The 27,483-nt window shown below is 50.7% G+C and overlaps 1 protein-coding gene across 11 annotated transcripts in view; it reads left to right on the forward strand.

The window, feature by feature from the left end:
* TMEM229B (transmembrane protein 229B) overlaps positions 1 to 27,483 on the forward strand; it is a 38,545-nt gene that overhangs the window by 4,449 nt on the left and 6,613 nt on the right. For 3 of the 11 annotated variants that reach the window (XM_048219817.2, XM_044380498.3, XM_044380500.3), the window contains exon 2: positions 20,448 to 20,629. Coding sequence is in view for 1 of the 11 variants with exons in the window: in XM_044380500.3 (XP_044236435.3) it covers positions 20,503 to 20,629 (127 nt within the window). In the remaining 10 variants the exon portion in view is untranslated. Of the gene's footprint in view, positions 1 to 1,426; positions 1,918 to 11,209; positions 11,611 to 18,153; positions 18,315 to 19,917; positions 20,034 to 20,447; positions 20,630 to 24,678; positions 24,764 to 25,030; positions 25,120 to 25,289; positions 26,738 to 27,483 lie in introns of those variants that run through there. The other 8 variants (XM_048219816.2, XM_026489703.4, XR_007190198.2 and 5 more) reach the window with 7 other exon arrangements.

The following is a 27,483-nucleotide window of genomic DNA, read 5'->3' on the forward strand; positions in this document are numbered from 1 at the left end:
GAGATGGAAGAGTCACAAAGAGAGGATTATTTTCTGGACTTCTGAAGGGTGATTCATGCTTCAAGATAAAATGTGCCTCCTGGGCTCCACGGTTTCAGCGCACAGGCAGTGGAGGGACGGGCCCGGGTGCAGCGAGCAGCCCACCTTATAGACAATAATCAATGTGCTTTGGAGCAATGGTGGGCACCTATTTTTAGCCTACTGCCAAACCCTACCTTCTTTTTTATAGCTGTCCTTGGCCAGATCCCATTCATGTCTGTAGGTTCCCCCTCCCTCTCATTCCCAATCCAAAAAGCCTTTCGAAAGCCAGGAGTAAGGCAGCCAGGGCATGGGTCTGACTTTCTGCTCCCTCTTAAAACAAATATGGACAAGAAATATTGTCAGCACTGGGTAACACCGGAGCAGCTCCAGATTTTTGTTTTTGTAACTGTTTTTGCCGGCTGCTAACAAGGGGATGACTTTCTTACACTGACCTGTAGGTGCCTTACAGCTTTCGTGGAGCCTGCACAGTTTCTAGCACACAGGGAGTGCTTGTTAAACCATCAGTTGTGGTACTTGGATGTGATCAGATACTCAGATTTCTAGGTCATTGGGCAATGATGTCGTTTGTGCAAGAGCCGATGGTTGGCAAAGGCTTCCAGAATCAGGAAATCTTGGATCTCTCCCTGATTCACTTGTGTGACCTTGGACAGCCGATTTCAGCCCTCTGAGCCTTAATTCCATAAATGGAGCTTCAGTTGGCTTCTGTGATCATAACAATGATAGCAGTGACAGCCATCATTTATTAAAGACTTACTGTATGCCAGGCATTGGACTAGTCACTTGACATATGTTCTCTTTCTCTCACAGCAATGAGATAGCTAATATTAATTATCCCCATTTTACAGCTGGAAAAACTGAGGCTCTGAAAGATAAAGTGATTGCACATGTCACACGACTAGCAAGTATCCACAAACTGGGATTTGAACTGGGATCTGTCTGATTCTGTTGTGTTCTGTAACCTTGGATCAGGGGATGGAACAAGTGTCAAGGAGAAGGTAAACAGGGAGATAATGTCAGTAAGATAGAAGAGGGAGAGCTGATGTGGATTAAACACAGCTAGTTAAAAGGAGATGGAATTACAGAGTCTTATTTGAAAAACAACATCCCAGGGGCGCCTGGGTGGCACAGTCATTAAGTGTCTGCCTTCGGCTCAGGGCGTGATCCCGGCGTTCTGGGATCGAGCCCCACATCAGGCTTCTCCGCTGGGAGCCTGCTTCTTCCTCTCCCACTCCCCCTGCTTGTGTTCCCTGTCTCTCGCTGGCTGTCTCTCTGTCAAATAAATAAATAAAATCTTTAAAAAAAAAAAAAAAGAAAGAAAAACATCCCAATGAATGTTCGGGAAGGAGAGAGAGGTTGGTACCCTGCACTGAGGAAGTAGACCAGATGGCCTGGGAGTTACTATAAGGGGAACAGACTTTCTGCTTGGCATAGGAATGTATCTCATAAACCCCATTTCATTTTGATGCCAAAATTTTTCTGTCCTTGAACAGACTCTCTGGGCAGCATTTTTCTTTCTGTCACCCTACTGCCACTAGTCATAATGGCTTATCTTTGCAGATTCTTCACTCCAGACCTCATCCTCCAACCTAGTTTCTGGGCCTTCCCTGCTGATCATTAGAGTCCAGCTGTGGAGACCTGATTCTGACTCTGGGGTCCCAGGTACACTCTGCAAAGGGTAGAAAGCATTGGACTGTCCTGTTCTGAGGAAGTGCTTGTGTCCACTGAGTACTCCCTTCACAGTGACCAGCTAGTTCATTGAGATGATGCTTGTCATTTTCATCCTTATTCGTTCCAGGCAAGTTAACTCTAAGGCTCTTCTACCGTTTTGAGGTGTTTGTGGAAGAGGAATGAAGGTTGAGGTGGCGGCCTGGGGAGGTAAGCTGACCCCTGCTTTGGGAGTTAGCGTGATGGTATATAATGGAACATCATCCTGGGGGGCAGGGGGATTTGGGTTCTCTCAGCTCGGTGACTCTGCCACATGACGTGAGTGCTTGGCCTTCCATTTCCTCATATGTAAGATGAGAGTGTTGAAAGAGAGACTCTGTATTGTATCTCCTCCAGCAGTGCTGCTGGCTGACCCAGCAGAGTCTGGACAATTTGGTCCTTTCTCAGGGAGTAATTCATCTCGTCTAGAATTGTAGGGAGTCAGAGCTGGGGAGAACAAAGGTGGGGTTGAAGGAGAAAGAAGCCAAATTGGAAATTAAGGGACAAAGTCAGAGCTGGAGTAAGTCCCTTCGTGTGAAGGGGAGCTGGGTCAGTCATTCCCCCTTTGACTGTTTAAGTGGGGGAGCTGAGAGGTGGCATCTGTTTGCCCTGCATTCACCATCTCCTAAACTGTGAGGAGCACGCCTTGTCTCTTGTCTTAAAACTTAAACTTCACACTCCTCTCATCCTCCACCTCTCCCCAGCTGAAGGCAGCAGGCAAGTTGTGTGTTGGTGAATGTTTCACATTCTGCACTTGGATTTGGCCGACTCCGGGGCGTGGTTCAACCCAGGATCTACCCCCCCCCCCAAGGCTCCAGGACCTGGGCGCTTTGGCTGGTGCTTTCCAGGTGACTTGGTGTTAGTGAGAACAGGCCTCCTCTGGCTGCCCTCGCTCCCCCTGGAAGCTGAGCCTGGGAACTCAGGGAGTCACAGCTTCTCTGTTCATGGATTTGGGTCATCTCAATTTCCCTTTGAACAAAGCCATTTATGCAAGGACCCTTGGATTCTGCTGTCCGTTCGTACATCGTCAGTTTTCATTTCATTATGTTCAAGGTTAAGGAGCAAGTGAAGTCCCACTGAACCCACCAAACCAATCTTTTCTGTCCCCGCCTGCCCTGCTTTTCCTCTTAGTTCCTTACTGCCCTTAACCCACTTATTCCCAGGAGTGGCTGCTCTACCACTGGGAATATGAGAGATGATTTTGGTTGGTACAGGGACAAACATTTCATTTAAATAGCTGTGTTTCTAATGAGTTAACGAGTATAAAGAAAACAAGACTCATTGGGTTGTACTCAGAAAGTGACTTAATTTTGTCTTCCACTGTCCCTTTCTGCTTATTCAGTGGGACTCATTCTTTCCCTGCCCTGGGATGAAAACTTAGGCCGCATAACTGTCTGGGTCATTCTTAGGCAGTAGAAGGTCCTATGATCACTTTAAGTCACAAAACATAGCCTCAATTCAATACTTAATCTGTCCAGTCCTTTGTCACTGGGCTGGGAGGGACAGGAAACGGCTCAATTGGCCACACTGGTGTCTGCCGACTTCCAGCTTCCCAGGCCTCGCAGGTATTTGATGCTGATTCTCTCTTGAGGCCGTGTTCATGGCTTCCTCAGAGACTCCTCCCCATCAGTTGCTGGGATCATTCGCTTCCTGTTGTCTTGAAAAGAGCAAATTATCCTCTACTCTAGATCATTGTTCTTTCATCAGCCCCTAAAACCCAGTGAATTACCTCCAGCCTCTTCCAGCTAAGGTCCTGCAGTCCGTCTGGGTGGCCTTCTTGGACAAGACCTGCTCAGGTCTCACTCCAGCCTTTTCTTGCATGTGGCCCCATTAGCCAGAGGAAAGAGTCATGCGTCCTTTGGTGCAGTGAACCTGGGAATGCAGGCCGACCCCCCCAGCTCGGCCATCTGCCTTGGCTCCTCCGATAGCCAATGGCCAGCCTGTGTCTCTCACCTGGGTTGCCTCAGGTGGTGGTCAGATGCTGGGCCTGTGCCAGTCAGATGCCAGTCAGGTGTCCTCCCGGTTGCAGGGTCAGACATCAAGTTTCCCGAGCCGTCCTGTTGAAGCCCCTCGCCCAGGCCTGAGAATGTCAGACCTGTTATCCTCAGGGCCGTAGTTAGGACTTTGATTTAACCGCTAGCTGTATGTCTATCAAACCCATGTCACAAGAAGCATGTGACGTCACGGATACTACTGCTCAGGATAAGGCTGCAGTACGTATTTAAAAATTTAGCTTAAATAAAAAGGTTAACCACGGCTAACACTTAACTGAGTGCTGATAATGCCGGGTACTGTTTGCAATCCATAAGCATGCTCTTCCATTGAACCCTCATGGGGGAGATGCTTTTATTATTTCCATTCTACGAAAAGAGCAGAGAGAGGTCGAGCAGCTTGTCCAAGGTCACACAGTTGGCATCAGAGCCTGGGCTCCCATGGGAAGAATCGGAACCCAGAGCGTGCACTTTTAACCCACTGCACGCCGTCTCTGCGCCCAAGGGTGGTGGGCAACCATAAGTCATGAGGTGGAAAGCAAATGCTGCCTTAGGGACAGAAGTGGAGGTTCTTCGCTGTGGCATTCAAGCTCTCCACGCATCGCCTTCAGCTCCTTCTGGGCCCTTCGCAGGAGCCTCATCCCAAGGTGATGACCCTGCCAGGCACACACCCCGCTCCATATCTTGTTTCCCTGCCCCGGAGGGCCCTCCTCTGCTTTTCTGCCTCCCCAAATCAAAGTCGTTTCTCAAAGTCAAACTCATCTTTGCTGCAAAGGTGTGTTTGGCCAAAACCACTTCAGCTGGGATCTTTTACTCCTCTTGGAATTTCATTACTATATTGGCAATTATTATGTGCTTTTCTGCAAAGAGCAGTGAAGGGCAGTTCGCAAACCCAGAATCTCATCTCTCTGTGAGGTTAACTGCCTGTTGCTAACTTATGCAAGTCCTGAGACCTCTCTGAACCTTGGTTTCAACATTTCTTTCCTCCAAATTTTTATTTGAATTCTAGCTAGTGAACACACAGTGTATAATAGTTACAGGTGTAGAATTTAGTGGTTCGTCACTTACGTACCCAGTGCTCATCAGGAGTGCCCTCCTTAATCCCCATCCCCCCTTCCCCATCCCCCATCCTCCTCTCCTCCTGTAATGGTTTCAACATTTGTAAAGTGTGAGTGTGGATTAGGTCCCTTCAGATTTCAGCATACCATGATTTACGTTTCCCTTCTTGTCCCCACTAGCCTCTAAGCTCTTGGGGCGGGAACTGTGCGCCTTGCCTGTCTTCTACCTCCCAGGACTCTGCACGAGGTCTTACGCACAAAATGGATTGGCTGTTAGTTGGCTGACTGGTGGGAAATGCTGCTGTAAGTCTGCCCTGAGCTTCACCGACTTTTCTGATTCACATTCTTTGGGGTGATCTCTAGCGAGGACTTGGCAGTTTTCTTCTCTGCATAAGTTTTAACAAACATTTGGGTCCAACCTGCTGCCTTTTATCGTTGAGAGACCTGACGTAATGCCGTTAAGGCCCACATGCCTTTATCCACAGTTTCAAAATCCAAAACATTCTAAAAACGAAAAAGTTTTCTTTAATTCGCGTAATGGCAGAACCCGCTCCCGACTTATCTGTTGTGCAGAGCGTGACTATTCATAGGTCTGACTGCAGAAATGTTAATGTGTTAAATTGAGGGGCTCGCCCCAGACCCTGCTGTGGGGGTTACATAATCTGCGGGATGTGTTTTACATCGCCTCTTAAAAAAATCTGAAAAATTCTGAATTCTGATTTTGGGAATGGGATGGTGGTGTTGGGAGGTGTTTGTCCGCGGAGGTGCTGTTGGCATTGCGGGTGGGACTGGCCTTTGTTAAGCAGGACGCGTCTAACATCAGAGAACCTCACGTTGCCCTTGCCTGGTCAGCCTTGACCTAATCCCGGCTCTGATTGCCACATGACAGCTCATACTTTCGTTTAGCAATTTGATTTTTAAAAAATATTGCATTACGAGATCATGTATCTTGATTTGTGGTTTTAGTGCCTCCTTAAAGTTTGTGCCTCTCTTGCCTCACCTGCCTTAACTAATCCTAGCCCTGCATGACTCCTGAGCCAAGAAGGCTTTCCTCTTCCCTTGTCCCTGTTTGCGGGATGAACTGGTGTGTCCTTAGAGTGAGAGCTACCTGCCGGGTATTTGCAGCTCAGTTCAACCTGTGGGGTCCTGTTGGCTCCTTGGCTGAATCAGCTCTGCAGAGGGACTTGTAAACTGGTTTCTGGAGACACTTCCTACATCTGGATGTTTCTTTGGAGCCCAAGTGAGCCTGGTTCCACTACTTCCTTCTAGGACGTGATGCAGCTACTCACGTGAGAGTCAATCTGCTTCATAGTCCCTACAGCTACTTTGGCCTGATGTTTTAAAATTTAAAAAAAAAAAAAATATACACACACACACACACACACACACACACACACACACACACACAGATGCTCCTGGGAAAACATGAAAACAATAGAAAAATGTACAATGATGGAATCTAAAGTGTTCCATTGTGTGTTTTAAAAAAAAGTAATCTCTGTGCCCAATGTGGGGCTTGAACTCATGACCCTGAGATCAAGGGTCATGTGCTCTACCAACTGAGCCAGCCAGGTGCCCCTCCGTTGTGTTTTATTCATGTTTTCATGAGGAAACTGAGAGGTGATAGAGTTACAAGTGTTTATAGAAGAGCCAGGCTCAGACGTCTTGTTTCTGGACCTTCCATTGGTACCCCAAGCCTGCAGGCTGCTCCCTTCCTCTCTTCCCAGGCCCTGGGTGTCCTCAGATGGGGGAGGACTCATGAATTAGGTAGCTATCCCCTCTTGATTGAAAGATACCCTTTTTTTTCAGCCCTTCGTCCCTATTTGGCAGTGATGGGTGTGCTTATGGGAATTCAGGCCATCTTTCTCCCACCGTTAAATAACCATTCTTCTCAGAATCTGAGGCCGAAGTATTTCTGGCCTGCCTTTTAACCTAGTGGAGGTCCTCTGAGATCACTCCTCCATCCCTATTCCTGTCCGTGATTCCTCACGATATAGCATTTTCCATAAATATCTGTAAGCATCCTCTTACATACTGTTTACTCATCTTCTCATCCATTAAGAAGACATTCCCCAGACCAAGCCTGGCAGCTATTTCTTTGACTTCTCCTAAACACATCTTTGCCTCCAGACATTGAAACATTTATCATTTCCCTGGCCCCTATGGATGCCTTGTGGTCTTTTACCTATCGTCCTTAGGCTGGAAAACGCTGAGATATAGTATAATTTAAATTAATCATGGAGACAGAGTTTCCCAGAGGTGCTCAGCTGAAGAATTATCTTACACCCCGTGGGTTGACAACATTGTCTGTACACCCATCACTCAGGAGCCTCGTGCTGACAGACCATTAAATTTCTTCCGTGGCATGATCTTTCGAAGCCACCCTTTCTGTTCACCCCTTGACTCCCCTTGGCACTGCGGTTTCCCTTGATTCTAGGGGCACATGATCTGGAATGGGGCCCCCTTTTCATCTAGCAAATACTTGTAATGCCTTCTGATTACCCTGAGTAAAATTCCTAAATAATATGACCTACATATACACATGTTTAAAAAAATCAATATAATGCCCTAACTATAACATAAAAGAGAAATAAAGGAAAAGTTAGTTTTAATACAATGTCATGCAGTCTAGTATGTAATTGCTTGGGCACGACTACACAGAAAACAGAAGGAAGAAGTCAGATGCTTGAACCTGTACATAGAATCACTGAGAATATAACAGCCACAAATACCCCCAGGATACAGGTGTGTTGTGTGGGTGACTCAGACACCAGGAGAGGTGCTGCTGAGGTTGACGTGATTTTTCCAGATGGTCAACCACTCTTGGTAAAGTTCCAAAGAATATGAGGTACAGTATCCCCTTGAATTGCACCGTGATGGCATTCCCAGACAATTCAGTATATGTTAAAACCATGCAAAAATCCTCTGTGTTTATTGCAGAAAGGGAGTTCGGTTCTGGATGCAGACGCTTATAAATGGGCTTTTCACTTCTGTGAATATCCAGCGAAATGTTCTAAAGTCACGTGGGAGAGTTTGTGGACGGTTGTGGGAATTCCAGGTTCTCACCTCTAAGTACCTATAAGCACCCCCATCCACCATGGTGCAGACAGAGGCTCCCTCCAACCCTTGGGTGGCCCCATTGAGAACTCCTAGTCTGGAAGTCTGGAAGAAGGACCAGGACCAGGAACTGGAGACCTGTGTTCCAGGTCTGGGCTCTACCTCCGTACTTGCGTGCCCTTAACTCTGGAAGCCTGGCTGTCCTCTCCGTGAAGGGGGCTATGATGATGCATGTGTCCTGCTGGCATTCGGGGTTGGGGCTCACTGTGCTCTCCTCCACGGCCAGCACATCCATGTGTACCCCACAACACATGTCCTGTCTACACGCGCTCCCTTGCTGTGGTTTTTCTCTTAGCATTTCAACCTCCTTAGGTCTCTGTTATCTAGGAAAGAAGGAAGGAGGAAGGGAGAAAGGACACCCCCTCATCGCTGCTTCTCCATCAGCTCTTCTGTCTCTATTCTTTCACTAGCAAACTTCTCAAAAGACTTATCCTCAAGAGTCATCAGTACACACGGTCTCAGTCACCCCCTCCTGTGGAGGCTCCCCTTACGGAATGGCCCCTAGTGACCTCTGTGCTGCTAAGTCTCTCCAGCCCCTGTCTGACTTGCCTCTGCAGTTGACCATGGCCCCTGACCCTCCCCCAGCCCCCTCCTCCCTGACCGGGTCCTTTCCTGGGGGTCCTCCTGCCTCCTTGGCCCTTTCACAGTGCCTCGTCCTCTGCCAGCCCCATATGTCACCCCTCTCCCCTTCTCCCCAGCGGGCTCGCTCTGTGTTGCTTCAGCCAGCTGAGGGCCCAGACCTGCCTCCGGCCAGAGTCCGTGGGCGGCTCAGACCTGGAGCATCTGAAAGGCAGCGCCTGCTGGGTTGTCTCTTCCCCTCTCCCCGTATATCCTCTTCTCTCAGAGAATGACACCGCTGTTGCCCAAGTCAAAAGTCCGGGTGTCACCCTTGACTCCCGCCCCCTCCCCAGAAATCTCTGCCAAGTCCTGTCAGTCCTGCTTGCTTTATTTTATTTCATTTTTTAAGAGACAGAGCGTGAGGTGCGGTGGAGGGGCAGAGCGGGAGAATCTTAAGCAGGCGGCATGCTCAGTGAGGAGCCTGATGCGGGGCTCGATCTCACGACCCTGAGATCACGACCTGAGCCAAAATCAAGAGTTTCACTGACTGAGTCACCCAGGAGCCCTTAGTCCTACTTTCTTAGTAGAATAGCTCCTACATCCTCACTAATTTGAGTTGGCAGCTTGACTCTTGTCATCATTCAGGACGGCAGCCTCTACTTACTGTTTACGCTGGATCGAGATCTTTAGAGGTGGTCAGCACTGATGCACTTATGGTCCTATAAATAATTAAACATAAATTAATATAATTCTAAGTTATAACATAGAGTCATGTTTTTAGAAGCAGCAAAATTTATTGGTCCACTGAAGCCACAATAGCTTCTCTCTGACTCTCTCTCATTTTCTCTCCTTTTAAATAATTTTCGTTGGTACCCCATCGTGGCCGGCACCCAAAGCACATACGTCCAGGCCAGTCGGGCAATCCAGGGCCACGTAGAATGGCGGCTTCCTGTGGCCCAGGTGGGGCCTTTGCCTCAGTAGCCTTTGCACGTCCCTGGTGGCACAAGACAGATCCTGAGTAATTATTTATCGACCATGTGAATGAATGCACGGATAGTGAGATGAACTTGAAAGGTCTCATGTAAGTGAAAGCACTGTGAGAGGGAACGTTACTGCGACGATTAGTTTTCTGGTGTCTGACAGTAGAATTTCCAAGATTTTTCTATTTCTAATGTTTTGAAAACAACCAGCCCCACTCTTGTGCTTCAGTTTTCCTCCTCCAGCCTCCTTAGTACTGAGTAGTCTGCACATAAAAGATGCATATAAGACTTCTGAATTAATAAATGAATTTGTACAATGTGGTGGTTTGCTTGATTCCCTTTAGCCCGTAGGGAGGCTGCTCCAGAAGACGGCTCCAACTGGTGTTGTGACCACACCCAGCTGTGACAGCACACCTGGGGGGCGTGTGTGGTGGGAGGGAGGTTTACTGTGGAGTCAGGTGGTGGCGTTGGCGGTGGGCTGTGGGAAACGGGGCGCACACTCGAGAAAGCCTGGGTGAGATCTCCAAAGGGAGGAATAGGGTCTGAAGGCCTAAAGTCAAGCCATATGAATAGGACTCACCACAAAACTGGGGGGGGGGGGGCAAAGAAATGTCCTATAACACCTAGAAGGCTGTGGCTTAACAAATATAACCTGACTCTTTATGGTGGGTTTGTGGACAAAAGAGGTGTCCAAACATCTCCAAGAAGGTATTAACTACATGTAGTAAGAATAGACCCCAAAGCTGAATCAGTCCTGTGCTCTGGTATCAGTGGGAGGCCTCCTGGAGATTGGTGATCTTGGGGAGAGGAAGGAGTAAATCGATGAAGTAAGGAAAAGGGGAGGTCGAAACTGGGAGAGGAAACGTGTCCACACGTGGCATTTTGGCCGAGCTGGAATTTGTGTCCAATGCTGACATGCGATGACCAATTGTCCTCCCTGGATTCATCCTCCAGGTCTGCTCCACACCCTGTCTGGTGGAAGGGGCCCCTTGTGGTTTTTTCTCCAAAACTTTTTATTTGGAAGTCATTTCAAACTTAGAGAAAAGCTGTCAGGATAGTAAAAAACGCCCGTCTACTCTATCCAGATTCAGTCTTTTTGACATTTGGCCTCATTTGCTTTACCATTTATGTTCCCTTTCTCTCTCAAGTTTTTTTCTGGACTATTTAAGACAAAGTTGCCTACACCCCAGCCCTTTCTTTGTAAACCCTACAGTGTGGCTTTTCTAAGAATAAGAACGTCATTTTATATGACCTTCAGCAAATTGAGCGGTAATATGATACTTTATCTAATCTTCTGGCAGGATTCCAGTTTTGTCAACTGACTCAGTAATGTCCTTTATGGCTTTTCCCCCTCTCCAGTACAAGGTCCAGTCTGGAATCCCATACTGAATTTAGTTGTCATGTCCCTTTAGTCCCCTTGCATCTAGAACCATTCCCGAGCCTGCCTTTGTCTTTCAGGACATTGATATTTTCAAAGAATATAGCCTTGTCCTCCCCCTTAAAAAAAAAAAAAGAACGTTTTTCCCTTTGGATTTTGTCTGGTGTTGCCTCATGTTCAAACTCTGCGTTATACACTCCCGACGGGGATATAATGAGCGACATTCGCGTCCTTTTCAACGTATTACGTCCGGAGGCACTGGCTGGCCATCTGCCCCTTATGTGTGATGTTAAGTTTGAGCTCTTGGTCAAGGTGTTGTGTCCTCTCTTCCCTGTGTGTTTGCTAATTTTCCCTTGTTACTAACAAGCAGTCTGTGGGGAGACACCTGACGACCATATAAATATCCTGCTCGTCAACATTTTGCCCTTAGAGTTACCAGCTGTGCTCTCTGGGTTTACAGGTATTTCTGGATCCTAGGCAAGGGTAGGAGTTCAAAGCTGTCTGGGACCAAACCAGGTGGCCCATTTCCGGGGCCTTGCCCAGGTGCTATGCAGGCCCAGCCCTGCTGAGTAACTGCATTTCCAGGATAGTCTGCGTCCTCTACTCCCACCAGGAAGAGCAGCTCATTTGTCATTTACTCAGCCGACGTGTAAGCGTGTTCTTGCAAAAGCTGCTCAGCTTTACTTGGGCAGAGTGGGGCATAAAGAGAAGGTTTCTGCCCTCTCAGTGTCTTTAAGGAGCCTGCGATAGAGTCGGGAGACCAGACTTGGACGCACTGAAAGGTAAAGGGCAGATAAATTGTCAGCACTATGACCCCACCGACCAGCTCTACCAGAGCTGTCCCATGTCCCTGGAGAATTAGGTGCCCTTAGGAGTTTGGGGAAGAGGGATGAGCGGGTTAAGGGGGCTGCAGGGGACTTTCGTTAGGGAGGGTAATCTTTCAGTGGGCACTGAAGAACAGGCAAATATGGGTAAACAGGGAGGATAAGGGCACTCCAGGAGGGGGGCTGTGTGCACAGAGGCGGGGAGATGGAGTGTGGATGGTGTGACTGGGGAGCAGTGAATTATGGGCCAGCCTGGATAGGGCCAAGTTTTGGCACAGTGGGCAGGATCGAAATCTTACTGAGTACCTATCTCATGCCAGACATTTTAAAAATAACTTTTCTAGTTCTCAGAGTAATACGTACTCAGTATAGGAAGTTCAGAAAAGCAGACATATATAAAGAAAAAAATTTAATGAGATTAGTCTATCATCCAGAGATAACTGGTCAACCATGGTGTATTTCCTTCCCTTGTAAGGTCTTTAACATTCTTTTGGTATCAGACTTGTTTTGGTTCATGGATTCAGGAGCCCTTCTTATCCCTCAGGGGATAGTAATTGTACCTTTAAAAATGTTTCATTCTGTCAACTTTATTTATTTTGTTTTCTACCTATAACCTCTGTTCTCAAATTTGGTGCTGCTTTGGTGGTTTTGGTTTTTGTCAAATGTTTGGCGAGTTATGGCTGTGCGTTCCTCTCTTTGTAGTGTGAGGTTTTTCAGTCACTGCTCTGCGAGCCCCAATTCTGTGCCAGTCACTGGTTGTGGGCAGGCGGGTGGGATGTGCCTTCTAGGGACTGGTGTCCAGGTGTTCCCCTGGCCTCCCTGCCCCAGTGTCTGGGGCACAAACCTGGGTGGAGGGGTGGGGTAGGATAGGGGCCCACTTGCCCAGCTGCTCCAGAGCTGATCACCAACCACTCATGTCTTCTTGTGGGGCCCCTGCCTCCATGAGCTGGCTCCAAGCTTGAAGCCCCCAGAGCCACTCCCCTGACTGAGCACAGAACCCTCAGCCACACTTGCTTGGGTTCAGATCCTAACCCAGCACTTATTAGTACTCTGACTTTGGGAAAGCTAGGTAACTCCGGGTCCTATTTATAAAGTGAGGACAATGGTCTGTATGTCAAAGGCTTTTTGTGAGGGTTACATGAGATGATGCAGGCGAACTTCTCAGACTGGCGTCTTTCGTAGATGTGCACTGTATGAGTGCCAGCTGCTAGGATTATTATTGTGATTACTTGTTTTCATGGTTTTATTTTGGGAGGTGACCATCTTACCATCTTCAGGGAGCCCGTATCATTTCTTCTTGCTTTCTGGTGCTATAATAGATTTATTCTTCCTAGAAAAATGTCTCTTCTGTCATGTTCTGGGGCCTCAGAGGAGGCAGGCATATGCCACAGCCCTGCTGTCTTGATACAGTCACGCATTTCCTTCAAGGGCTTTTTCTCTGAGTGTGTGCGAGTGTGTAATTGTTATCCGTAATACATACCTGGGGGCCTCCGGGCGGGGGCAGGACTTGCCACGAGGTCTGGGTTACCGGATGCTGACTCTGTCCTGTATAGGACTGGGAGGGGGTGACTTCTCTTCTCAGCCTTCCTCAGGCTAGTTTGAGGCTGTCCTAATGAATGTAATGGGTCCTCTGTTTCCTTTGTCAAAAGGAATGTTAATTATTTTCAGCAGTCTAATTACGTGGCTAATGAGAGACTGACTGTGATAACATCCCTTTAATTACTCTTGCCTAAGTGCTGTTTGGAGCCATATTTTGAACATGTTGCAAGGCTCGGTGCTTTCACTGTAGATGGAGCTGTCCAGCGAGAGGCTGAGTGAGGGGCTGCTGGTGGAAGTGCCTGGTTGCTCAGTGGGTACCCGGCCTGGTGTGTGGGGGCTTCCCCTCTGGGCCCTTACTTAAATGAATGGGACGTTCGGATTGAATCATATGTAGAGCAGACGGAGACTGTCCCAGCTCCTTCAGAACACCTCATTCCCGTCTTTCCCTGCAGTGTCCTGGGTCCTCTTGGCCAGGCCTCCTCACTCGTGGAGGACCTGCACCTTGCCTTTCCCCCCATTCAGCACTCGGATACTGAGTCCCTACTGTATGTGTTATCCAGGACATGGGGGTGCAAAGATAAGGAATTCATGGTTTGTATAGCTTTCTACGACAACATTTTCTCATGCCCCTCCCTTCTTGGCCCAGGAGAAATGCCACACGTCTGGGTTCCGCCCCCTACCACCTTCTCAGATTTGTCTTCTGTAGTGCGGCCTTCCTGTGGTTTTGATGTGATGTCTGTCAGTAACTGGGCCTTCATGGGCAGACCCTTGGAGGCAGCTCTCCCAAGCCCCTGGGTAGACTTGAGTAGGCTGGGGGGGCAGCTCACGAGACTGTCCACCCTGAGAATCCTCTGTCAACTGTAGATGGCCCATTGCCGTGGGTAAAGGAAGTCCCCTATTTTCTGTCCACACTTCCCCATCTCTCGTGAGTGGTGTCAGAGAAAAAAGTGCTGGTAAAAACCTTGGCCCTCCCACTTTCTAGCTGTTGTTTAACTTCTTTGAAGTTTGCTTTGCTTGCCTCCTGAGTAAATGCGAGTTAATGTGTGCCTCACAGCCTTGTGAGGGGGATCGATGTGACGGCCTGTGTGGAAGTTGCCTGGCACACAGCAGGTGCCTAAGAAATGGTCTGGACTTTTTAAACACTCCAGGCAGCACCCGTAGACTGAATTATAGCCAGAGACCCGGGGGCTGGCCTCATTCACCAAGAGCCCTCTCCAGGCTCTTGGATGTAAGTCATGTAAGTAAGTCACTGTTTAGACAGCGGACAGAGACTTTCATGGAACGAGGGTTCACCGTCCCCCCGCCCCCCTCCATCTCACAATGGTTAACTAGGCTTGAGCCTGAGGAAGACGGGGAGGGCAGGGGTGTCCGTTCAGAAGAAACACTTGAAATGTGGCTAGTGCAACTGAGGGACAGAATTTGTAATTTTATTCATTTTTAGTAAATTAAAATTAAAATTTATTAAAAAAAATTTTTTTAAGTAGGCTCCATATCCACCATGGAGCCCAGCACAGGGACCAAACTCATAACCCTGAGATCAAGACCTGGGCTGAGATTAGGAGTTGGACACCAAACTGACTGTGCTACCAGGTGCCCATAAAATTAAAATTTAAATAGCCACGTGTAGCTAAGGTCTATCAAATTGGACAATGCTGTTCTGGAGTTTGTAGAAAAACAATCTAGTTGTGTATTACTTGTTCTTGGCTTAGGCCTCACCTCCTGGCTTCTAGTTTTTTCACGTTCTCTTTCCAGAAGATAGTCAAGGTGTGCTAGGTTGCTGGCAAGGGTCACGGGAATCAAGGAGAAATGACAAAGTCTGGGCAGCACCTGGAAGGGAGATTGGGAGCCTCCAAAGCTATAGACATCCTGCTGAGATGGATATAACTTGCTAGGCGTCTGACCTATCTTATTCCCAGTTCTGCCCCTCGCCGTCCGCAAGGACAGAGCAGAGCCACTGGTTCGCATGGCGGGAGAGGTGGCCAGGGGGTGCTCCGTTGCGTGATTCTCCCGCCGAAGAAGTATGATCCAGTTGGGGGAAAATCACCTGTGTTAGTCAGGATTTTCTTGATTCCAAATGACAGAAAACTTAAGCTAGCTGGAGCTTTAAAAGGAACATTGACTTTCTTGTTAAAGTGAAACACTCAGGCTAGAAAAGGCCTGGTAAAGTTACTTCAGTTTTTTTGATGAGAAGCAGATGGAAATCTAGGCCATCAGTCAAAAGATTTTACTTTCTCTTTCTTTGTAAGTGTATTGCCCAACATCGGGCTGGACCTGCAGTTCCCAGCTCTGCCCACAGGGGGAGTCTTCAGTTGTGGGAGGCATGTTTCCTTGGCAACTGGGGCTTTGCCCTGGCCCAGCTGGCGCCATGGGGACCACCACATGACTTTTGTAATCAGGGTCAGGGAATGTTTGACCTCTTAATGACACTAACTGTAGCTGCTCTGGCCTTGCTATTTCTCAAACTTGTTTGTTTTGCTTTGTTTTTCTAAAGCAGGCACCATGCCCAACATGGAGCCCAGTGTGGGGCTTGAACTCACGAGCCTGAGTCAAGGCCTGAGCTGAGATCAAGAGTCGGACACCTAACAGACCGAGCCAGCCAGGGGCCCCTCAGACTTGTGTTTTAGCTCGCTCCTCCCTAGGGTCTTTCACGGACTGTTCCCTCTGTCTGGAATGCTTTTCCCAAAGCTCTCTGAAAGGCATCTTTCTGATCTATGCCGAAATGCTACCCCCTTAGAGAAGTTTAAGACTTGCCCTCTAGCATCCAGTTTTTCTGTCTCCACCCGGCCTTTCCCCTTCTTTGTGGCCTGCTCTCAAACATTCCTCGTGTGTCTCCCCCAGAGGGATGTGGGCTCCCCAGGGGGCAGGAACATTGTCTTGTTCACACTCAGTTCAGTGCCTGGCCTCCAGCTGGTGCTTCGTCAATATTTGTTGACCACTGGAATACAACACCTCGAGTAAACAAATTAGCCTCCACAGGATGTCTTGGACTAGGTCTCTGGTTGTTTAGACATCTCTGGGGTGGTTTGGCTGTAGAAAGCTGTGAAAAGCAGGGCACTGGGTGTCGTGCTGTTCAGGGAGCCCAGGCTTATCCTCCAAAAGACCCGCTGGGCTTTTTTCTGCCTCCGCTGGTGAGGCAACAAAGGGACTGTGTCCCCATTGCTCCCAAGGTATGGGGTGGTGGGGTCACCTGTGTGATGTGGGCAGTAATAGGGAAAGCTGGGGTAAATAAATTCCTGGTCACTTAGTCAGTGAGGCAGGGAGGCTGTGAGGCTGCTGTCTGTCCCTTTCCAGCTGCCAGGAGGAGCCTTGCTGCTCTCATGTGACCGGGATTCCAGGGCCCCTCAGCTGATGCCTGATGGGATCTGCATAGGGGATTATTGATGAAGGGGAGGTGAGGCTGCTCTTTACTGTAACACATGCCTTGCTCTGGGACGGCAGCCAGGCAGCTAATTAGAGAGCCCAGCAGCTGTCCAGCCTTTCAGGCAGCAAGCAGCAGCTACCCAGTGCCGGGGGGTAGGATGGGAAGGAAAGGGAAGGGGCATGGGGCCAGAGACCAGCCTCCAAGGTGTAGGGGACGGGTGGTCTGGGTTTGTTCAGAAGGGGACATTGAGAAAGGCGAGTAAGGTAGGAGGGGCTGGATGGGAGGAGGAAGGAAGGAGAGGAGGGTGACAGGACAGAGTAGCCTGGAGGTGGGACAGAAGACAGAGTAGTGCGTTTTCTGGCTGGCAGAGAAACCCAGATTCCAAGAAACCCAGATCCCAAAATGAGGGGGCATGGAGTGGAAGGATGGGGTCAAATGGAGGGTGTGGGCGGTCTGTCTCCTGTCTCCACCAACCTTCCCTATGCCAGTCAGGCCCAAGGGCCTGGGTCCCCTTGCTTCTCAAGGGGAGCTGAGCAGCCTTTCCCCTGGGGGTTTGGAATTCCCGTGGTGTTTGTACCTCAGCAGGGTCTCTCGACTTGGGAAGTTGCCAAATCCACTTGTGTTCAGGGCTGGTCTTAAAAGTCTGGACAAGTAAGAGCAGTGGTTTGGGGTCTTGAGGGAAGAACCAGGGCACTGTGAATAATCTGAGAGCTCCCCCAGTGTGGCCTTGGGGCATTTTCTCTTTACTTTGTGGGCATCTGGGGTAGGGGAGATTTGGGGTAGGGGAGATTTGGGGAAGTGGGGAGGGAGAAGGAAGAAGGGATGGTGTTTGCCTGTCCTGTCCTGGCTCCAGTCTTAGGTTCTGGGCCATGGAGATTGTGCAGAGTGTGGGGGTAGGTTTGGTTTTAGGTTCTGGTCAGAGAAGTAGAGACTCAGTTCGGCAAGCCCAGCTTACCCTAAATAGTTACAGGGGAGGGGAGAGAATGATGCAGAGGGAATTTCCTGCCAGCAGCTGCTGGTTAAACCTCTTTGGGAAATGAATGCTATGTGCATGAAAACTGGATGTGCCTTTTGAGAGTGCCAGCACATTGTAGAAATAACAGAATAGGCGTTATTCTCTGACCTGAGCCCGAGCCTGGTCCCTTGCCCACGTAGGAGTCTGCGCTTTCTCCCGGGACGCCTGGGACGCTTCCTCGTGTGACACGTCTTCTGTATTGCCCAGACCCAAGGCACCCATTCATCTATCGACACCTCACGCTCCAGGTGATGGCTGTTGGAGGTGGGAGGAGAGGAGCATCCTCCTTCCTTCCCTCATTTGCAGGGATAGCCCTGCCCCTGTAAACTGACACTTTCAGTGCTTTGTAGGAGACAGCCCTTTCATGACAATGGCCTAAAAATTAGGGAAGAATCGAGACATCACTGTTTAGTTAATAACACTAGACAGTGCAATCACGCAAGAATTTAGCTGGGTTCTTCTCAAGCTGACTTGTCCATCCATCCAAAAGAAATTCCCTGGTCTTGAGGAATTCACCATGTGGAGGAAGAAACAGACAATAATAACCTTTATTTTTTTTTTTTTACAATAATAACTTTAAGACGGGGCATGATGTCTTAGTGCAAGGATGTGCAAAGTGCTGTGGGAACATCAGCGATGGGGTAGCCGGAGGCTTCGGAGGACAGCGTCACAAAGGAACGAGGAGGGAGCAGGGTCTCCGAGGAGCACCTGGGCATGGTGATGAAGCTGGATGGACAGACTCAGGCTGTGCGTTTACAAATAAGCCGCTTACAGAACGGACTAAGTAAATGGCAGTGAATGACAGGCGGGTGCACACAGGCGCATGGGAAGCAGCTTGAAGGCATGCTGTGTGGGGAGAGGGGGACCCTGGAGCCCAAGGACCAGGGTTTGAGTCAAATGTGTAGATTTGGCCTCATCTCTTAATGTCCTGAGAGTCAGTGTTTTCCTCTCTAAAATGGGGGTTGGGGGGTGGGCGGTGATGATTCCTCGCCTCCCTGCAGGAGTCTTGGGAGAATCGTGAGAGGTGATACCCCCGAGGAAGTGTAAGTTCTGCCCACGTTAGTTGCTGTAAGGACTCTTCACACGTTCATGTGCTCCAGAAACTTCGAGCTCAGGCCCTGCGGTCCACAAAGGAGCCTCATGCCATCTACACCGGGGACCTGCTCTCAGGGGCCAGGGAGTGTCAGCGGGGACAGCTTGCACACTTAGAGGCAGAGGCGGCGCTCCGCTCCTGCTAGCCGAGCCCCTCATCCAGCCCCCAGCGGCTCCCTGGCGGAAGAGCCTGCAGACCAGGAAGCAGGAGGTGCCCAGTGGCAGGCCAGCCTCGAAGGGCAGCCTGTTCTGAGCGCAGGGGCTGCATCAGCCAGGGCAGCCCCTCAGCCAGCGGTGGCTCTCAGGGCCGCCTGCAGCAACCAGCAGCCTGTGCCACCAGGATGTGGGCTTTGGTTTCTCTTTCTCTTTTGTCTTGTGCTTGCTGATGTGGCCCGCCTAGGGCCCGGAGGAAGGGAAGTGCCCATGGTGGGATTGAACTCCCCAGGCACAGGTCATGGTGGTACTGGGGGTAGAGGGGTGTCGGACATGCCCCATTAAAGCCCTTTCCTCCAGGTAACGGGTATGTGCCAGGCAGGCTGGGAGAAGTGGGGAAGATGGACAGGTGGGGCAGGCGGAGGCTCCTGTTTGGGGAGGAGCTGGGGAGGAGCTGGGGAGGGCCAGGCCGAGTTCAGCAGCCCTTGGCTCTCGTCATTCACTGTCTCAGTGCAGGAGGGGGGACTCTAGGGGGGAGGGCTGCACCCTCTGGGGCCACAAGCATGTATGCGTACAGTGAATTTCAGGTCCAGACTCCTGCCCTTTCACTTCTCCTTGGCTCCCCTGCTGCCTCTGGGGAGCGGAGGCCCAGTCATCCCAGCTCAGAGAGCCTGGGAGGTACGGGGAGGGAGGCAGCCAGCCTAGGCACCAGCTGGGGTGGCGCCTCCGTGGGTGACCCTGCTGGGCCGTCCCTGGCAGGAGTGGCACCGGCTTCCACCCCTGTCCTACCGGAGGCCGAGCCCGACCTCAGCTCTGTCCTTGGGCTGGTGCAGAGGGTGCTGCATCCAAGGGGTTTTCAGAGAAGCTGCAGGACCTTCACATTAAAGTCAGAATTGTATCAAATGGTCAAGTCTTCGGGAGATAGTAAAAATGTGTGTGTGGCCAGGGGCGTCATAAAGTCAGATTTAAATCAGCTTGTGGTCGGTTATTGATGTTAACAGGAAGGGCCTTAACAAGAACAGTGATAAAATAGAGTGAAATAAATATTAGGGTGGTGGGATTGTGGGGAGAGGGTCTGGCACACATTTTGTGGGTGTGCTTGTTTTTCTGTGTGTAGCTGAGCTCAACTCCCCAAATGCTATGACAAGTGTCCTACGTTATCTGCCTTCCATGAGGTTCTTGACCGCCCTTGAGGACAGATGTAGCCACTGCTGGGCGAAGGTGAGAGTGTAATTTGAAGCTAAACGAGAAAGGCACTAGAGTCTAAAATTATACCCCCTCTCGCATTTACAAATGTGCGCACATTTGCTCGTGGTGCAAGAAGCCCTAAGTCCTAGCCCCACGTGTGAATTGCCTGGGACCCATCCCAGGCTGTCATTGCTGGATTAACCAGACCTGAGCAAACAGGGCAGCACAGAGGCGGTAGTGGGTTCCAAGAGAGGGCCCAGGGGCCTGGGTGGGATGACTGACTGCCTGGTGCTGAGCCCGGAGCCAGGGCAGTTGTAGAGTTTGCCTTGAGGCTGCCTCCCCCCCCCCCCCCGGCCCCGCCCCGCCGCCCCCACGCCCCCCCCCCCCCCCCCCCCCCCCGCCTGGTGGGCAGTGTAAGGTAATGAATGCCTCCTCTTTTATTCCCAGGGACACATGGAAGCCTCCGGCCCACCAGCCAAGGATCAGCTGAGCCCTGGGGCTGATGCTTGCCCCCACTGCTGAGAATGACACCGAGGCCCAGCCAGGCACCAGGACAAAGGTTAACCCGGGACACTCCTGGACAGTGAGCCTGATGTCTGTTCTGAGCCGTGCACTCGGAGGTCTGATAAGTGAGTATGTGACAGGCTCCCCAGGCATCCCTGGCCCTCCCTGCCTCAGGGGCATGGACACCCTAGGTTCCAGTTCTGAGCCTGTGTTCTGCCCGAGGGCCTGTCACAGGGCTGTAGCTCTGGGATCGGAGGGGAGTGCCCGGCAGGTTCAGGTCATGCGCATACTGGAGCCATCTTAGGGCCACCTGGCCTCTGAAATATGTGCCCGACGCAGACTTGCTGAATGAGTGATGTCAGACACCGAGCACGCAGCAGATGACGTCTTCCCACATTCCCTTCTGTGTAAGCTCGGGGATGCTTTGGGCCTCAGGCTTCACCTCCGTGCAGTGAGAACTGTACTGCATCTGGGATTCCAGACTGCCCAGAGCCATGAGCGGTTCACGTGGCCTTGGGGAGAGCATCCAGGGCACTGGGAGGAGCGGGATTTGTGTGCCTTAGCTGCTATGGAGGTGGCCACCAGGGGGTCAAGAGGAGCAAGTCTTCTGCTGCTTTTGGCCTGTGAAGGGACCCCTCCTAAGGCCAGACAAGCTGCATGTAGAGCAGGGGCCCAGGGGGGACCGTGGAGTCTCACCTGTCCTCGTATGGCCTTTCTTTCCAGCCTTGGCCTCTGGCTTTTCCTTGATGGTGCTTTAAAAAATGTTGATTGGCTGCTTTCCCAAGCCCCAGAGGTCTGTCTAGCCTGAAGGCTGTTGTCTGAAGGGCAGACAGTCCCACTGTGGGTCAGCCAGTGGAGAACTCGCCTGGAAGACGAGGGGGGAGAGCCGGTGCTTTTGCACTCCCGACAGGACAAGCTGTCTGGGGGCTGCTGGGCTGGCCCCTGGGAACCCGGGGCCTTAGATTCCATGCAGGAGCTTGCAGAGAAGGAGAAGGGCAGCTAGGTAGTTCCCAGCTGTAGGTAGACCTTGCCAGTTGACAGTTTAAAACTCAGGGCTAGCATCTATTTTTCCCTCAACCTGGGCTTGCAAAATCAGTTTGTGGTTGGAGGGCCTTTCAGAAAGTGTGTCATTGGGGTGATTGGTGGCCGGGGAGGTGTGTACCTGAACTGCGGGGGTAGGGCGGGAGTGCAGAGATGGCCACAGAGGCCACGGCCATGGTGACTCAGGCCGGAGAGCTACTCCCCACATCGTGCAGAATTCCCCAGGGCAGTCTCCACCATCGGCCTTAAGACTGTTGTACCCTCTGGTCCAGGGATCCCACTCCTTATTATTCATTAAGAAATCGTTCTTTAGGAAATGGTCCCGGAGAAGAAAAGGTCTGAATTCTTCTGTTAGAGGCATAAAAAAGATGTTTCTCGTAGTGTCATGGTAATAGTGGAAATGGGAAACAATTACTGTCTCTTTGTTGAACATCTAGGTTAAGGAAATAACAGTTTTCCACCTGGTGGAATATCACACAGCCATTGTAATAGTGAGAACATAGGCACTATAACAGCTTGGAAGAACGATCATGATATACTTAGTGAAAATGTCAGGTTACAGGACAAGTACACTAGGGTAACTTGTAGAATAAACGCATGAGAAAGATGGCCAGGGAGAAATGATGGTGGCTGCTCGCCTGGTGGACTTGGGAATTCCTTTTCTTTCTATGATGTATGGATTTGCTTCTTGTGAAACTGAATGTAATCTGGATGAACAGTGACTTTCTCTAAAATGTGGGGTGATGGGGGACTTTTGCTCTCCAGGGCTTTTAATGTTTAAATTTTCTGTGATGTTTAAATTTTAGATATGAGCACGTTACTTTTATAATCAGGAAAAATAATAAAGATCTTTAAAAATGTTAGAATTGAAGTTTTAAAAAGACCGTATTTCCCAAGAAAGAGAAGAGAGAAAGGCTGAGGCAGCTAGTTGTTTGTACCGGCCCTGTGTGGGCCATTCAGGCTCTCATTCATTCTTTCATTCATGCCCCAGGATTAGTAGGTCGTATTACCAGGCACTGTTCTAGGCACTGGGCACCCCGCACTGAATGAGACAGAGCCCTGCCCTGCTGGCGCATTCATTCTAGTTGGGGGAGATAGACAACAGCAAGTAGCAAAATACCAGAAAGTGAAAGTGCTGTGAGGACTGAAACAGGATGATGTCAGTGACAGGGAGGCTATTTTGGATTAGAGATTTGGAGAAGATCTCAGGGGTGACCCCGTTGAGCTGAAATCTGAATAACAATAGAGAGGCAGCCGCGTGAGGTCTGGGAAGCGCCCTACAGGGGCAACGCACAGGGTGCCCAGCCTGAGGGCCCCACCCGCCGGGGGCCCCTCCCTGCCTGAGCCCTGGTGAACCTCTGTGCCAAGCTGACTCTCTTCCCCAGGCCCGCTTGCCCCCCTCTGCCTGCCAGCTGGGATTTGCTTCACATCTGAGGCCTTCTAAAATGCTCTCCAGCCTGCTGCTTTGTGTGGAGAGGTTTGCCGCTGCGCCGGGCGCTGGGCTGCTCTGGCCGGTGTGGTGCTGGTCTCTGCTCTTGGCTGGCATTTGCATGACAGGGCTGGGCCGTCTGAGATTCTGAGCCACATTGGGGCGGGCTGGCAGTCAGGGAGGCTCTGGGTAATGTGTGTCCTGGTGAAAGGTCTTTGAAAGTCACCTGCCTTGAAGCCCTCAGTGGTGGCTGCCACCGTGGTCCCAGGAGATCAGCTGTGACCCTGGAGGACCATCACATGCGTCTTGCCAGAACTTGGCCTAAGAACAGAACTTGGCCTCTCAGAATAGGCTGAGAGCCTTCAACAGCTCTGACACCAGTTCTGAGCTTCACTGATGATCTATCTAGAAGCTCACGTCCTTCTTGTTGTCTTTCCATACACCATCCTAGCCTTCTAGAAGCAGAAACTCAGAAAATGGTGGCGCCCTCAGAGGAGCCTGTAGTCGGCTTTAAGGGCAGGGCAGTGTGCTAAGAAGGCTCTGGAGCCGGACTTGCTGGCTTTGAATCCCAGCTCTGCCTTATAAGCTGTAATTACTCATCCTCTCTCTTCCTCAATTGCCCTATGTATAAAATAGGCTGGAGTATTATCTGAGTTAATACATGGTGAGTGCTGGGAAGAGTGCCTGATTATTCCTGTGACTTGGGAGGTAGAGGGAGGACCATCCCAGGGGACTTTCCTGGGGGATATCCGTAGCAGGAAAGGGTAGAACTCTATGGCTACCCAGTGACCACAGGTATTTAGCTCCACTTGCTTCCCTTCTGGCCCTGAAGCAAGCCCATGTGTTCCTCCCACCCCCACTCCACCCCCAACCTGATAACCACAGAGGAAGCTCAGGATGGTTTCAGACCTTGCATCTTTCACCCAGATGTCAGGGCAACTGCCCACCCCTCTTTGATTCCACTCACCGCCAGCACAGAGCCTGCCAGGGTTCTGGACTCAGAGTCCCCCTACTGCCTTGGCCTCAGGGGCCCCCTAGGGGGGCTGTGTAGCTCCCCAGCATGTGGAACTGAAGCAATTTTGGTGCCTGGGACTGGGGAAGTAAGTGAGGTGGAAGAGGAAGGAAGGCCTGCCTAGTCTGGTTGCATGGAAGGGGAATCCCAATTTTCTAGCAAAATGCTCCTCTGGACAGAAATTCCCAGAGTCACCGCGTTGTGGCACTGTAGCTTCCTGAGACAGGATGGGAGTTTGGGGTAAAACCAAAGGCAATCATCTCATTTGGTTTTGCCTCCAGCCTGACTTTTATGGAGTTCTCTTGTCCCTCTCCACCTGCTGTGCTCGCTGCCTAAGGAATAGCTCAGGCAGTTCCAGGTGCTGATGAGATACACTCAGGGAGCAGGACTCAGAACCCCTCCCCCCCCAGATCACCTGTCACCTGCCCCCTTGGAGGGGCAGTGCCCTGCTCTGACAAGTCACCTTTCCTGGAACTCCGTGTTCACAGGCCCTTTTATCAACAAGTATGAGGGCTCTTGCACTTGTGTGTTGTTCCCCAGTATCCTGCTTGTGAAACTGTCCCCAGCTCTTCAAATTCTTTTCTCCTGTTTACTTCCTTGCCCAGATCTCCTCTTTACTTCACCTGCGGTGTTCTTTCCCCGCTGTCCTCTCTCTGTGTCATGGTCCTCAGGATAGTTGTGTTTGTCACCAGGAGAAAGAGGCCGCCGTCCAGTGAGCTGCTGGTTCTTCCTGATGCAGGCCTTCACAGGGCTTTGATCCCAGTGCGGAGCAAGGAGGTACAGGGAGGGTCTGGGGCAAAGGGTTCCGGTGGGGGGAGGCCTGGCCGGGCCAGGAGAGGGTGGGGGAGCTTGTCCCAACTCAAAGTTTAAGCACTCCTGTGAGTGTTAGCATTGGGTTCAGGGAGTGGAGTTTTGAAAATCCAGCCAAGCCAGTGCGGCCTCTCATGTTAGCGTCCGTGCTGCCGCAGTATGAGTGGCCATCTCAGCTGATGACACAGTCTCATATCCCTTTTCTCTGTCTTCACCCCCGTCTCCTGGCCTCAGTTAGGACTTCCAGCTTCCCCTGTTTGCCTCGTGTGGAATAGGCGTGTTCTTCTGGCACAATCCCTCGGACGTGGCCTGACCTTGCCTAGGTATGCTTCCCCTCTGCCTAACCCTGTTCTTTCAGGGATGGAAGATTCCAGAAATGCAATCCTGTCCTTGCGTTCACCCCGTTCTTTCTTGCCCATCTTTTCCTCTGTTCAACAGCTTGCCCTCCTTCACCCTTTAACAGTGGCTCCTTCCATCTTGCTTTTGCTCATAGGGTTTGGAAGTCCAGCTCTTCCAAGTTACCAGCTCCAGGGGGGTGACTGGAGCCCCTGAATTGTTACTGACTGGGAACACATCCTCGGCTGTGTCTAGAGATGAGCCCACGAGGCAAGGAGAGCAGGGTGTTAAAGTCAGCATTGTGGTGGCGGCTGACTGGAGGAATCTACTAGTTCAGTCAGGCCACCGCACGGGATGAACGGGGAGCTCCTGCCCCCGGATCCTGGGGGCCAGAGGGGCCGGAGGCGCGAGTGCAGGTCGGTGGATAGACCTAAGCTCAGAGGGGCCAGAGTTCGGCGGGAGGCAGAGTGGTCTCCGGGCCACCGCAGCCCCACCTGTGTCTGGTCGTGGGCGTCTCCTCATTCTCAGTGAGTTTCCCTGGAGCCTGGGTGTGCTCTCGCCCACTCTAAGAGGGGGAACAACCTAGTGGGGTTTCAGGATAAAAGGAGGGTGTGAGAAGCTGTGCCAGGAACGCTGGCCCTTTCGTTCCACCCCTCTCGTTGAGCCAGGACCTCGGAGGGCTAGTTCTGAGACCCTCCCCTTTCACGAACCCTCCCAAGCCACACGAAAGCTGGAAGCTCGCCTTGCCTCTCCTCAGCTCAGTCTTGGTTCTCCCGTGGGCTGTACGTGCGGTTACTGGTTCCACAGGGTTGCTTGGCTGCCGGGTTATGCTCCGGGTGGAGGTGAGGGCCTGACCTGCTCGGCAAGGAAGGCTGCCCTAGTGACGGCAGGGCCGGAATGACCCTGCCTCAGGAAGGAGGTGGCGCTCGAAGCGGGAGAAGCGCACCAAGAGGCCTGGCTCTGGGCCAGAAGTGACAGCCACCCTCTACCCTGTCTGAGCATTCGCTCTCATCTTAGTGGTGTCTGTCTGTTAGCTCATTCACCCTTACGGTGACCCCCAGAAGTACTTACTCTTATTATTCTCACTTTACCTATAAGAAAACCAAGGCACAGAAGTCAGGTAACATGCCCTACCTTCCACAGGTGAAGGGTACCGGGAAATTGGAAAGGAAAAGGCAAGGGGGGAGACCAGGACGTTAGGATCTGGAGCCCCTGGGCTTAACCACTTCATGCTATTCAAACCCGTGAATCATGCCTTGTCGTTGGTGATGGCTCAGGAGGGAAGGACCCGCAGAACTTTATAGGACATCAGGTTTCCTTAGGTTCATTTGTCTGGCAAATTTGTGGGGCATCTTCTGTATACAAGGTACAAAGATGATTAATACATAGTCATACAACAGATGTATTTAAGATAAAATTTTATTTTTATAAAAGTTTAGACATACTCATTAGAAAAAGATTTTAGATTATACAGAGAAGTTTAAGGAAGGAAATAAAAATCACTTGTGATGTCACCAGCCAGAGATGATTATGGCTAATTTTTTTGTACATTTGTATGTATGTATGCTTTTGCAAAATCAAAATCATAAATTTATGATTTATTCAGTTTTGAATCCTGCTTTTTTTCCCCCTCTTACCATTATATTAAACGTTCATCAAGCCGCCACTAGTGCAAAACATAGTGTGAACTGTTGTCACAGAAGTTAACGGGGTGCAGAGGTGGACAAACAGGGCAGCCGAAGAGGATTACGGGTCACGGGCCATGGGTTGGGGGTGGTGGTGACAGTAGCAGTTGGGAAGGGCACCCCAGGTAGCAAAAGCAGCAATGAAAAGACCCAGAGGACAAGATCTGAGGCAGAGGTGTCCCACAAAGGGCTTTGCCAGCCATCCCTAGGGGTTCGAGCCTCGTTGTGTGGATGATAAGGATACACTAGTGGGCCTTCTGTGGGGAGAAGCATCGGATTTGTGTTTTGGAAAGACTGCTGTTTCTATACACTCTTCAGTTTAATGAGTGAATTGGGAAGGAAAAGGCAAGCGGGGAGACCAGCTGGCAGATGACCGGGGGCATCCGGGTAAGTGATGGTGACAGCTTGAAGCAGGGCAGCAGCAATGAGAAAGGCGAGTCAAGAGGAAGAGATGATTTCAAGCACAGTTAAGTGGTAGAAAGGACAGGAGGTAATGGCCGACTTGGTGGCTTTGCCGTATGACTTGCTTTGACCAGTAAGATGTTCCTCGGCACGACTTAACCAGAGTCTTGAAAAGCATGGGGCAGTAGGGCCTGCTTGTCCATGTGCCTCTGCCCCTGCCATGAGAAAGCATGCAGGGGGCCAGAGACAGGTAGGTTATAGCCA

The sequence above is a fragment of the Ursus arctos genome, unplaced genomic scaffold (genome assembly GCF_023065955.2).
Source record: "Ursus arctos isolate Adak ecotype North America unplaced genomic scaffold, UrsArc2.0 scaffold_25, whole genome shotgun sequence".
NCBI classification, from domain to species: domain Eukaryota; kingdom Metazoa; phylum Chordata; class Mammalia; order Carnivora; family Ursidae; genus Ursus; species Ursus arctos.